General features: G+C 39.1%; 1 protein-coding gene across 6 annotated transcripts in view; it reads left to right on the top strand.

Annotated features, from left to right (window-relative positions):
* The first annotated feature begins 790 nt into the window (after nucleotides 1-790).
* frya (furry homolog a) overlaps nucleotides 791-13301 on the top strand; it is a 46490-nt gene continuing 33979 nt past the window's right edge. For 2 of the 6 annotated variants that reach the window (XM_082502540.1, XM_082502539.1), the window contains exon 1: nucleotides 5877-6287. In XM_082502540.1, the coding sequence (XP_082358666.1) occupies nucleotides 6071-6287 (217 nt within the window). In that variant the 5' untranslated portion in view covers nucleotides 5877-6070. Of the gene's footprint in view, nucleotides 927-5876; nucleotides 6288-9723; nucleotides 10015-12909; nucleotides 13204-13301 lie in introns of those variants that run through there. The other 4 variants (XM_082502544.1, XM_082502541.1, XM_082502543.1 and 1 more) reach the window with 3 other exon arrangements.

Here is a 13301-nt window from a genome sequence, read left to right as displayed (position 1 = left end):
GTGATGATTTTAATTCCTTTCGAATCTATAAGTAGGGTCGTATTAAAAAATAAATTATTATTTTTTTAAATGTAGGTTAATCTGTACTGTTTATAAACCAAAAGAAAACATCAAGTCCTGTCAAACTCTGATATGTGCACTTATCTTTGGCTAAGTCTGAAACTAATCCCCTTGTGCACTTGACTTTTTGTGTCTTTTCCAAATGTTTGTTACTCTGTGTACTTTGACGCCACCTGCTGGATTCTTATGAAACTAATACCACAAGTCTCACGTTGCTTCTATTGATTCCATAAAACTCGTTTGTTTAGGCGGGGAGGGGGACTGTGTGGAGTTGAATTTGTAGACAAGTCTATGAAACAAGAGGTCACTCATGTCTGCTGGTGACAATTTGAGTGCACACTGTTTATTCGCACATTAGGTCTACTGTTGTAATCTGTGCAGTGTTATAGCTATTCCACAGTGTGTACAATGTTGTCTCCTTTTTTTAGCTTTCATGGTAGATCTTGTTGAGATAATGTCATTGTGCTTTTCCTTATAATCCCTTTATTATGCATCATGACACTCTCTGTGTCCATTTGAAAGACAGTCCATAGTTGAACTCCATAATGAAATGTGTAATGTTTCAACTCAGTGTATTGTAATAACCTGTACTATTTTGTGCTGGGCTATTTAAAAACGCATACACTGGCCCAGAGTCAGGTTCATCTTGCAGACTGAGGAGTGTTTTTCATTATTCAGGAGGACATGAGCATGGTGGCTGCCGGGGGCGGAGTCTCTGTCCGAGCTGATGGAGGGAGAAGGTGATAGTGAGAGCAAGTGCATCTTAACAAGTGGAGCTCCTGGGGGGATTTCGGGGCAAAAACTTGGACCAACTTCCCGAGAGGAGATGGAGTAAGCGAAACAACTGATTTCTGTTACAGTCAAAGGTATTTATCAGCTTTTAAAATATTGAGTAGTCTTCTGATTGAAGTTTCAGGAGTTCATATTTTACTCCAGTCTTGGTTTTTGTTTTTTCTTGTGTTTGTTTTTCTTTTTAAATTAGAAGATAGTATAACCCGCTTATTTATCTCTCTGGTATTTCAGAGACTACAGGAATATATGACTTGAAACTCTCTCGATGTAAGCTGCTGATAGCTGGAGTAGCTGTCAAGTCGAAGCTAATTAAAATTGAGATGGATTTATTGAAAGTAGACTTTATAAGTTTTTCACCCAAATATTTTTTCGCATCTGTTTAAAGGAAACGGATTTTTGGTTAATCGTGTCAAATAGTTCCAAAGTCCGTTTGCATGACCAATGCGGGAAGAAAACGAAAGTTACAGAGAGGTTAATCTTTAAACACAAAACTGTAGTGAATCAGAGGGTGTCTTTTAGCCCAGATGTAATCACGTCACAAGGGGGGAAATTCCCCGTTGAAGGTTTTTTGTGATTTTGCATGTCATGCTGTACCTATAATCCAAGCGAGTTTTCAGATTTCCAGCAGTCTTCTTTTCTACAAGGTCAAAGTACTGAGCACTTGAGTACTTAAGAGAGAAAAACGTGAAATTCTATATTTGTATATAGACTCGCTACATGTTGCTCAAGCTTAGCAGATTTCCAAAAAAAAAAAAAAAAAAAACCCCAAAAAAACAGAAGTGTTGCCTTGGGGATGCCAAGGTGGCTGAGTTGCCAACACTGTCAGCGTCCAGAAGAAACCGACAGGCTGTGAGACTTTTTTGTGGAGCTTGTTTTTTCTACACATTTGTGTTCAAAAAGTAAAAAAAAAAAAAAATGCCATTCAATGCCAGGACAGAGTTAACACTCGTGACCACAGAGGATATATTCCTCATTTCTGACACTTTGTTCTAGTAATTAACTTTTGATGTGTGCGTTTCCAACATAAGTAAGTGGCCATCTGTTTATTAACAGCTCATCAGTGCATTGAAACTACATATTAAACCTCGAGGAAGAAACTCCTAAAAGCTAAGTTTAGACATCTAACAGAGTAGTAATATAATGTGCCATATAAGCTTTTGTCAGTTACATAATTCAGATCACCAAGTGCACTGTTAATAGGACTATGTCTTCCTTCCCATTAAAATAAAGTCGCAATAGGGTTACAAAACAATACAATGAAATTAAGGCGTGCCATAGCTTGCATACATTGTGTAACAACATTGGATTTTGGATATCTGATCTTTCATCACAGGAATGCAACTGTGAGTTTGTATTTTTGTGGAGAGATTCAAACTGCATCTAAATTAGCTGTTTGTTATTTTAGCTCTTTAGGGTTTTTTCTGTGAAATAAACAGAACAAAATTGTTTGAACAAAAAGAGATGAATAAATATGATTGACTTGAACTTATTGTCAAGTGGCATTATTGTTATTTTAGGGAAGCTCGAATCCTGCAGCCTTTAAGTGATATACTGTTGATATCAATAGCATTATAAAACGAGAATGTTGTAACATACAGTAGTCATACAGATTTGCCAGAATCAGAGTTGTTATTTAAACCTCATCTTCAGCAGAGAAGAAGAATACTTGTAAAGATTTCCAACCCTTCCTCATGAGAGAGTCTGTGTTTGCCTGTAGGGCAATGAATATAATGAAGGCCTTAACAATGAATCTTAACATATTTTCCCCTTTTTTGATGTGTACAATGCTTATGAGTTACTTAGATAAACCCCGAGGCAATCCACATGGCACAAAAGACTGAATCAATAATGAACACATGCTTTTAAGTCAGTCTGCAGCGTGCGCTGTGCTGGTATTGTCTCCAGCATCCATTAGAAGCTATCAATACGAGAGGCAAACCTGCACTGTTGATGCACAATGTATAAGAACATAATCACCTTACTGTAACTGGATCTGCTCTCCTTTTTCAGGGGACACAGTGGCTGCATGTGTTCAGTAAGAAACCCTCCCTCGTCAGGCCGATAATAGGCATGCAGAGCAGGGAACAGGTGCTGTTTGTCGACTTGTTTGTAGCCCTTGAATAGTCCTTTTGTGTGCTGACCCATCCCAGATCCAAAGCAGTGTAAAGAATAGGTGGCCCATTGAATAATTACTTTCTGTGGATGCTTGCTTTTTGTTTTTAACCGTAGCTGTTTATGTAAAATGTGGAAACGGCTGGCATGTCAAAGTAATAAAAGGTTTTAGCAGCTGTAAAAATCTGACAGCCTCGATACCATGTGGCTCTAAATTGTCATTATGCAAAGTCTCTCCATTTAACATTCAGGAAGTTTGTAAATTTTTAAACAGCCCTCTGAAATGTAGATTAATGCTGCTTCTTTGCTGACAGTAAACACTTAAAGAGAAATGCTCTTTGTTGCATTTTCATAGACACTAATAACTTATCATAGTAACATCGCAGCCATTTGTATCCAGCTTTCATTCCCACATTGTGTCTTGCTACTTGTTGCATGTGTCCTATTCAAGAGTCCATGAGCATATCTGGAATTAACCTTCAGCAGGTTTGTGCTAACATTAGGTCTTGATATCTATCAATTATTCATCGTGTTCTGCTGTGCCTGTTCAAATCTAAATGTGTCTCACCATGGAAACAGCCTTGTAGCTCCACCAGAGGGTGTTGGTTTCAGCGGCCATGCCGACACCGGCCTATTTTCCCAGTTTGGCTACTCCTCCTCAACTTTGGTGTACATGGAACAAATTCAGTACATCCGTCCAATCGTCTGTTTTCTTATCTCTGTCTCTCTCTTTTTTTTCTTTTTTCTTTTTACCACAGAGTCACTTGGGAAGGGGTTGAGCCTGTTCCAGCTGACTTTGGGCAACAGGCAAGCTCAGTATATTTGAACATTTTTATTTTGGATTACATGCTCAGACTAGACATTAGCTCAGTTATGGTTGATGAATGAAAATTAAAATTATGAGAAAGTCGATCAGAGCTTGATGTTCTGGAAGATTCTCATATTCCTCAATGTTAGTGTCATATTTCTGGTGTCTTTTTGATGCAACACTGAATTGGTGACGTTTTGTTGCTGTTTTTATTATAATATGAGGTAGTTTAGAACTAATAATGGACTTTTAAGTCACTATAATAATGCCCATTATAATAATAAAGTATAAACAAGTAATACGCTGGTTTAGTAAAGTTAAAGCATTAAACATAAATATCTAGTCAATGTCCATCTCACAGTTTAAATAAATGATGTAGCATCTAAAAGTTTAAACACATAAACTCTACAGATCTACTTTTGCTGTTGTATTGGCTAAAGGACACATAAACGTATCTGAATATTGCAGGGCAGTTCTCTAGATTGAGAGTCTGCAGTTTTATTGGTCAATAAACTAAATAAACAATTATTGTTTAATGTGAAAACAAAGTTACACTTGCATGTACTTCCCGCTCCTATTGCATTATCAAAGTGTCATAATCAAGTCATAATTGTAGATGTTACTTGAACTAAGGTCATACAGTGACTCAGCAAGGAGATCTATTTTTGTCATATGTGGATAAAGAAATGCATGTGGTGCTAAAAGTCACATTTTCAAACAATGACTGACTGGAGAAAGGTGGTATTACTTGACACTAGAGGGTGCTCTATCACTATAACATATTTCCCTCCTACATTCATTTTCAGTAGCGCCACAGTACAATACGGCAGCTTTTGTCTCAGAAGCTTGGAACGTTTGTGTATTGCTGTAAATATTTTTATTGTTGAGAATGCTTGAAATACTTGACCTGAAAATATTAATCAAACCCTAACTTGAAATATTTGCACAACTGCACAAAAACCGCACATGCTCATTAGAAATCAGACTAAAGGGGTCTTTTACTTTTAGTGTTACGGTGCAAAGATATTTAGGTGTGATATTTTTGTTCTTGCTTTTGGTGGTATGAGTCCAAAACAGGAAGCGTGTTTTCAGATGTTGTGATGATAGGACTTCGTTCTGCTTATTATTTACTCTGACAACATGACTGTGTTTTTAAGTAGGTCAGGCTCAAACGTGCATGAAAACCAGACTCAAATTCTGGGAATCCCGATGAATGTACTTGCACTATGAAGTATTTCATAGTGTTTTCTTTAGGATAATATTTTCTTTGACAGGTGACATTACTGCTGGACTTATTACTTTGGGGAAAGGCATGTTGCCAGGGGCTCCCTGTTGTTCAGTGATTCTCTTTGCTGTTTGACAGAGTCCAACTCTACATGTCAGCAGACCATGAAGATAGTTATGTCTGAGTGTGATGGTTGGCTTTTTAATTGTCAACACATTTCTTTGTTCACTGGAAATGCATACAAGAGGTACATAAAGTATAGGCTAGTTGTTCTGCTGTTTCTTCCTAAAACAGAAAACGCCTTTATGTCACGTACATACACAGGGTGTTTGTGTTACGGATGTAGGTCAGACTAGGAAAAACTGGTTCATGTGATAGGTGTGTCCAGTTAGTGTTCACTTCAGTCCTTGAAGAAGACTAACTAGAGTATAAGAATGGCCTAACGCAGAGTCACCGATCATGTACTGAACTAACGGAACCTGTTCTGTGAAGCAACTGGAAGATCTATTTGTTTGTCAAACACAGAACAAACAAAGAAGTTGTCACACAACATTTAACGCACACTTTTCAGCATTCTCGTAGGGATTCACGATCATTTAAGGAATTAGTTTCTATCTAATTATTGCTTCCAGGGGCAAGAGATGCCTGTTTAGACAAATACAGGATATTTATTCAGCGCTGCCTCATGGGCATACAGTAGGCAGGGATGCTGTGGCTGTCAGAGCAGCCTCTCTATCCCCTCCCGCCCTCTTTAGTTATAACTTTGCCCCTCTCTTCTCAGCCTCCTGCCTTTTTTGCTGAATGAAGGAGGAGCTGTCTAAGTAATTCAACACCTGCCCAATTCATGAATGTTACTGTAAGTTGCTGAACTGCCCTGACAAGTACTGTAGTTGAAACACATTAGTAGACTGAAGCCGACAGCACTTGAAGCATCTCTGCGCGGCAGAAAATTAGTGTCCAGCAAGGACGAAGAACTACGTTACTAACGAGGGAAAGGGAGGAGAAGAAATTAAAAATTGTTCTACAAAAAGAGTGGAAAACCTGGCATTCCTTCAAATGACTCTTTTAGAAGAATGAAAGAACTAGTGTTGGGCTTCCTGCCATCCAACATGTCTTTAGGAGAGAGTGTCGTGAGAGAAATGGCCAAAAGTGAGACAGATTGCTCTGAGGGACTGGATGAGATTGCTCTGGGGCGCATTGCCAGCTTACCTTTGGATCCATTCCCACCCAAGGACTTCAGGGGGAAGTTTAAAAAGATGCGTCATAGGAAGAGGCCAACTATTCTTGAAAGTAGGTGCTGCTTTGACACAGTCAAGTTGTAGTGATTTCCTCAGTAATCTGTGTAAAATGTGGTTTTGGAAATATCTGGTGAGCAACCAATACCAGTGTTTCAGCCACTCATGCCCCCACTTTGTGAAATTCCTCACCTCCTCGTTGTATTTCTCATAGTTACACAGGAATCCAGTGACTTGTTTGTAATGGACTTAGAGCGTGTACATCACATAATTTTTTATATTATGTAGGATGATGAATTAGCTGACCTTTTCAGTTTTTATGGATCTTATTTCTTAAGTAAATTAATCAACAGAGAAACAAGATGACTTCAAATAAACGGGACACTAAAGAATGTTTGAGAGAGACAAAAGAAGATGAAGAAGCTAGGGGCACCGGGTGCACTGAGCGAGTGTGGGAGGCAGTAAAGGGTTTGAAGTTGATAACCATAAAAATGGCTGAACTAGACAGACATATTTCACATTCCTCACCTTCATCAGAGCTTGATAATGCCTATAATAAGTGCTTAATGTGTTAAAGGCTGTGCCCACTTAAAGCCTAAAGAAGGAAAGATGCTTACATTGGGGTTTTTTTATAACCAGCAATACTTTTCTTATTTATTCATCCTCTGTTTGGGTGTTTTGTTAGTGAACATGATTTGTGGAGAAGTTGCCACTGAAAATGATAAAACTATAACTGGCATTTACAAGATTATTCTCAGGCAGCTTTCCTTCTTGAGAAGTCTCGCTGATTCTAGCCAGTGTGCCAGCAAACTGCCACTGCTTTATATCTACGTTTGGCATCAGTTGCCCCTAGTTATCCAGACACATTGTTATGCCACAAACAGGGTAAAGAAAGTTTCTTCAAAGTAACACAAGGTCTTTTCATGATAAACATGTTTGGCTGATGCAATGCAATGCAATGCAATAACATAACATAACATAACATAACATATTTTTTCCAATTTTTGTTAATTCAGATATCTAATGAATCACGTTGTAGCAATTACGCATGTAGATATGGTTAAGAGTATCAAACTGAGCATCAGGACAGGGAAGAACTGTGACTGTGACATGTTTTCAGAGTGTTTCAGAAACAGATGAACTACTGGGATTTTCCAGTACAGCCAACTCTAGGGTTTCGGAGAGTGATTCAAAAAAGTGAAAATATCCAGGGTGCGGCAGTTGTCTGGGTGAGATTATCTTGTTGATGTCAGAAGTTGGAGGAGAATGACCAGACCGCTTCAAACTGATAGGAAAACAACAGTAACAGTAGTTTTCTCAGCACACTGATCACTGCTTAGACACCACAGTCTACCTGAGTGCTGTTGTTGATCGTGGCCATTCCTTTATGTGCACAGTGTGCCCATCTTCCAGCAGGATAATGTGCCACATCATAAAGCTCAAATCATGTCCAACTAATTTCTTGATAACAACGAGTTCACTGTCCTCCACAGTCACCAAATCTCAATTCAATAGAGCACTTGTGGAAACTGGTGAAAGAGGTGATCCACTTCATTAACTTGCAGCTGATAAATCTGCATCAACTACTTGCTGACACAAATGCACTTCATTGAATAAACAGTGTTTTTTGTATTGATATATATATATATTTAAACTACTGTAGGACCCTAAAAGGTTTTAAGGTAACCCCGAAATGTGTAACACAGGCCTGAAAGTGGTTGGTATTTCCCACGTTTTCTTTCTTTCGTTTCTTTCTTTCTCCATCATTCTTCCTTTACTTTGACTTCTCAGTGTTCCGCAGCCTTGCTAAAAAATGATGGAATTGAATAAGTCTTTGCATTTCAAAGATTCCAGTCAAGCTGACCAGCTAAATATGTTTTAAAAACTCTTCTTAAGAAATTATGCTTTTTAAAAATCAGAATTGGCAGGAATTGACCATGTATAGTCAAGTCTGATTAGAGAACATAATGAATTCTCCTGTTAAAAATAGTGCTCGGCTTAAATAGTTACTTGTTGAATTGAATTGAGGAGATGTTTGCTGAGAGGGCCATGATACAAGCAACATGTGAGTATTTACCTATTAACAAATTATTTAGATGAACTTATCTAAAAGCTTGTAAACTTCAGTTTAGTTTAAACATTTGATATTTAATGTTTTGACATTACTGTCTTAAAAAAGACCAACTGTAAATAAAAGAAGTCAGAAAAACCCTTCCCCTTGTAATATAGATACCATAGATTATTGCTTTATGACTCTTTTGTAACTATAAACAAGTGTGTAAGGAGATTTAACAACCCTCATAAATGAAGTCAACAGCATCTTTTCACTCACTTGTTTATTTATGTCATGACATAAAACTGCTGCGGGAGGGATTGATTGTAGAGTAACACAATGTGTGGAACGCTTCAGTACACCAAGCAGGAATGTCCTGCTTGGTGTATTCAGTATACCCAACTACTGGGTTGGGTATATCCAGGACACCTGAGCCTCTGAAATGTGTGTTTACCAAACACTGCCACGGCCAGTGGTGGCTTCTCCATCACAGAGTGTATTACGTAATCAAGTGCAAGTGGCTGCCGCTTGATGGATAGGCAGAATTCTGATAGGATTATCCTGAGAGCACTGAGAGGGGGTAGATTGGAGGATGTCTTTATAGTCCATATGGTCAGGCAACTTGCTTGTGCTTTCCACATGCCAGAATAATGTAAATATTGGATGAAAAAAAGGAGCATTGTATTATAGTTTTACTTTGGTAAAATGATTTGTAGACATCTATACAAAAAAAATCAAAAAATTGCAATTTTTTTTTATAATGCTCTTTCTTTTTGTATATTAATTGTCTTGATATTGGGGGAAAAATTCCTTTGCTCCACTGTTTTCAGCTCTGATGTATAAAAAAAATTATATATAAATTAAAATTAATTTAATATATTTTCAGTAATGCTGTTAACAGTAAACATTAGTCCATTGCATGATTTTAAATATAGTTGCAATAGTGCTGAAAGAATCTGTGAGATGCAACACTGGACTGTGTGAACATTGGACACATTCCAATGTATTCATTTTTGCATTATCTGCAAAAGAGAAGTTTTACACTATGCGGCTGACAATTCTTTTTTGGGAGAGTCGGCCCCTCTTCCCATATTTATTTTCTACATTCAGTTGATTTTATTGGCTGGCTGATCACTTACAGTTAGAACAGTTAGAGTCATTTTCTTTTCGCTCAGCCAGATGTAATGTGTCATACTTCCTGATTTCTCATCTCCTCTGTCAGTGGTCGTGACCTGACAGATTCTCTCAGTCATCCTGAAAGACGCACATGCCCAGTTCTCTCATCATTATCAGGCCTTGCACGCAGACAAACAGTAGTTATTATTAACTGCTCTCCCCTAAGAGGATTGCTTCCTGCACTCTCAGCCTCCACGCAGTTATTTAAAGGGAGCTTGCACTGCCGCCCACTGCCTGCCACAGCTTTAGAGAGGGAGAGAGAAAGAGTAGAGGGAGGGAGAGAGAGGGCTGATAGCCAAGGACAGGACACAAGAGGAGGGGTATAGCAGTGCTAGTGTGTTTTCTCAGGGTCTTGTCAGCACAGCATTGTGTGCGTCACAGAGAGGTGACAGCAGGCAATACCTGCTGGTCCCAACCTAACTGCTGCTGTTGCTGCTACTGGAGGGAAACCACAAGTAGAAAAGGGGGTAGGAAGCTACAGCCATGACAAGCCAGCAGGACTCGGGCTTCTTTGAAATCAGCATCAAGTCTTTGCTGAAGTCATGGAGTGGAAGTGAGTACCAGTTTGTTGTTATTGTAGTGTTCACCTGGCAGAGCTGAATGACTGTTAGTAACCTGACTTTATAGCTCTATGCTGCTTCTTGGTGCAAATTAAGATCAGCGAAATGTGATAGTTCTGTATGCCAGAAGCTGCAAATTTAATGTACTTGTAGTAACAGCACACCACAGTTAAAACAGCTTTTTAGTTGTCTCTTAGCAACAGCCAGATACATAAGTTCCTCAAGGATGACTAGCTAAGTCATTATACAATAGCTTATGTTACAAGTTTTGCGGATGGTGATTCTGCATCTGATTATATTTAAATTGTGGCCATATTTCACTTATAAACAGAGCCAGAATAGCTCTTATTAAGTGCAAGGACACAGTAATAGGATTACTGGAGGTTCAGCTTGGTTGCATCTTCTGTCCAAAGCTCACAGCTTCATTGCCTTCTAGTGAAACCATCAGAGTGAGATGAAATGCCTTCATGCTTCAGATCATGGTGCTATTCTGTTTTATGTGAGGTGTGAGAGGTGGCCTACAGAATGGATGCAAAACTAATGAAAAAGCCAAACGCAGGCATTAAACCTAGCTTCTTAGCAGTTTATTCATGTGTGCTATATCTGTATATCGCCACACTAAATTGATTAATACCTAAAGTGCTAAATGTTTACAAGCTAGTTGCATGTCTCAAGCAGACTGCATTAGGAGCTTAATCTGAATGCAAAGAGAAACCATCGAACAAGCTGCCCCTTTCCACACACTAAACATTGAGCCATCTCCTGATGATGTTGCATAATCCCCACACTGGGTCACTTTGCTAAAGTGATAAAGGCACAGGCAGTCATTGTACTGTATCAGCATTTAACATTTTCATTAAATTTGTGCTCTTCCCTAATCTCATCTCTCTGCTTCCATTCTCACAAGCTGTTATGTAATGTATCACAAGATGGCAACAGATATAGTGTTGCTAATAAAAGTTCTTTTTTCCTTCATGAGATGTGAGACACAGTGCCTGCTAATATGTGACTTGATGAACTATATGTATTTATATATATTTATTTATTTATTTATCTATTTTAGTTTAATATAGAAAATAATAGCTTCCAAATTGGTGTAGCATGTGTGTGTGTCTGTGTGTGAGCACAGGGTTAATAATCACAAACATTTTTGGATACCCGGTTTGATAAGTTAGTTTGTCCAGCACTAATAAAACAGTAACAAACAGCAGGACAGAACTGCCATTGTGGAGCAGCTGCATCAGGTTTGTTGTTCAATGTGACTGAAGGCCAGTCCTCCATCAGCCAATCAGAGCAGGAGATGAGCTGTGGGGATCTGGGTAGAGCGGTGCGGTCCAAACATGTTTAGTTACAATTTATTTTCTGACATTTTTAAAAGCTACTATTCAGTTTCTTCTCACATTTTGAATTAAGTTCTTTATTCATTCTTCTTTAATGTTTAGCTTTGTGTAGCAGTATACAGTACAACAAGAGCTCTATTTTTGAGAAGCTGAAAGTAGTATTTTAATAGGAGCTAAAATTGTTCTATGTGCACTTTAAACAGACAGATGTGGGCTTTTTGACCAGGGCTTATATAATTGGCCTGAAATGCTCTCTCACAGCAGGCAGTAGTTTCCTGCATGATGTCAGCTGGCTCAAACAGGGCCGATGGTCAATAATTTGCAACCATCATTTTAAGCTGCTTTTCACAGAGGTTCGTAATCACTCTCACTCTCACTTTTTGAAAGACTAAAGCTGTGAACTAGTGAAAATATTAGCATAATAATGTTGTCTTTCTGTTTCTTCAAGTCCAGAGAGGTTTTAATTATTTATTGGAGAAATGTCACATTTTGTGGAGGTGTCTGTGGAATATTTTAACAATTTGGGTTGTAAATGAAATGCTCTGTCACTTTATGGTCTACTCTATGCAGCAATTTGTTACAGTATTATAAACACTTCCTTTTAGTCGAGTAACTAAGGATGTTGTCCCTTTTTTCCCAGCCTGGAAGAATAGTATAGTGTGTACATTTGGAAACTTCCTTTTCTTACTGCTATCTCTTAAAATGCAATGTCAGCTTTAGAGAAGTTGAACAAAGTTTCCCAGAAGTCTATATTGACACTGGAATTTTTGGTCCAGTTTAAGAGGTCAGTGGTATCTAAATATCCAGCCACTCTGTTCACAAACTGCCGCTTAAAGACATTGTTTACTCAGTAGGGATGTCTCTGTGGACTGCATGTTTTGTGTGTGTGTGTGTGTGTGTGTGTGTGTGTGTGTGTGTGTGTGTGTGTGCAAGAGAGACACTTGTCAGCCTGTTTGCATTGTCCTCCAGGGAGTACCACCATGCCCAGGGTGTTTCCAGCATGGCGATGATGTAATGCACGCTGTGCCTGAGCTCCTTGTTTGCAGGGTCACATGTCATGTCTCAGACTTCGTACAGTGCCAGAGCAACAGACACAGGCTTGATATGCACACTGGTTCCTATTTACAGCTCGTCTCTGGTTTAATATTTTGTCAAGGGAAAATGTAGATATTGCTTTATAAATCTGGGGTGTTAAATCACAGAGTGTCTGTTGCTGGAACGTTGCCTAAAATCTTTGCCTTAATGACTTTAGTTCTTCTTTAAGAAGTTGTCAGACTTTAAGGGAAGTGCAGTGAAACAGTCACTGTGGTCAAGAATGGTGTTTACACTCTGGTTGTCTGTACCTCGTGGTTTTGCATCACCGATAGGGGGTGGGGGGAGTGCTCTGTCAGTATAGTGTTTACTCCTGGATAAATATAGTCACCAGTCTATGCCACCATAGCATGCTGGACCTCATCGCTGTCCTGTGCCTCAGCTAAAAATTCCCGCCTGACCTTCACTGTTGGAAGGCACCGGGTGGTCACAAGGCTGGAGGAAGCCATAGCAGAAGCCGCTGTCAGAGAGAAAGAGAGAGAGCGAGATCTAGAGATTGTGTGGTCTCCCGTACCAAACACTACTCCCACTTTTTAAAACACACCCGCTGTTGGCTCTGTGCACCATGGAAACTATAACCAGAAGGACAGAGCCAGCTGACACACAAGACATGGAAGTTGGTGGATTTTACTAGCGAGCGTTTGTCTTAAATCAGGACAACCCTGGATACCATATCCTCCTTTCCCACTATGGACGGGACAGCTGTGTGCTGGAGCAAGGCCAGCGTCATTAGCTTCATCAAGGGTCTGGGTAGGTGCTGCGTGGATTGCCACGAATGAGGGAAGCATGTTCTGAAAGCCATAAAAGGTTGTTACACATGCTGGGCATTCCTTGAGAGATAGCCGAAT

The sequence above is a fragment of the Aulonocara stuartgranti genome (assembly GCF_965226115.1).
Source record: "Aulonocara stuartgranti genome assembly, chromosome: 14".
NCBI classification, from domain to species: Eukaryota; Metazoa; Chordata; class Actinopteri; order Cichliformes; family Cichlidae; genus Aulonocara; species Aulonocara stuartgranti.
Note: the sequence above shows the minus strand (reverse complement) of the source record. Positions and strands in the feature narration are given on the sequence as shown.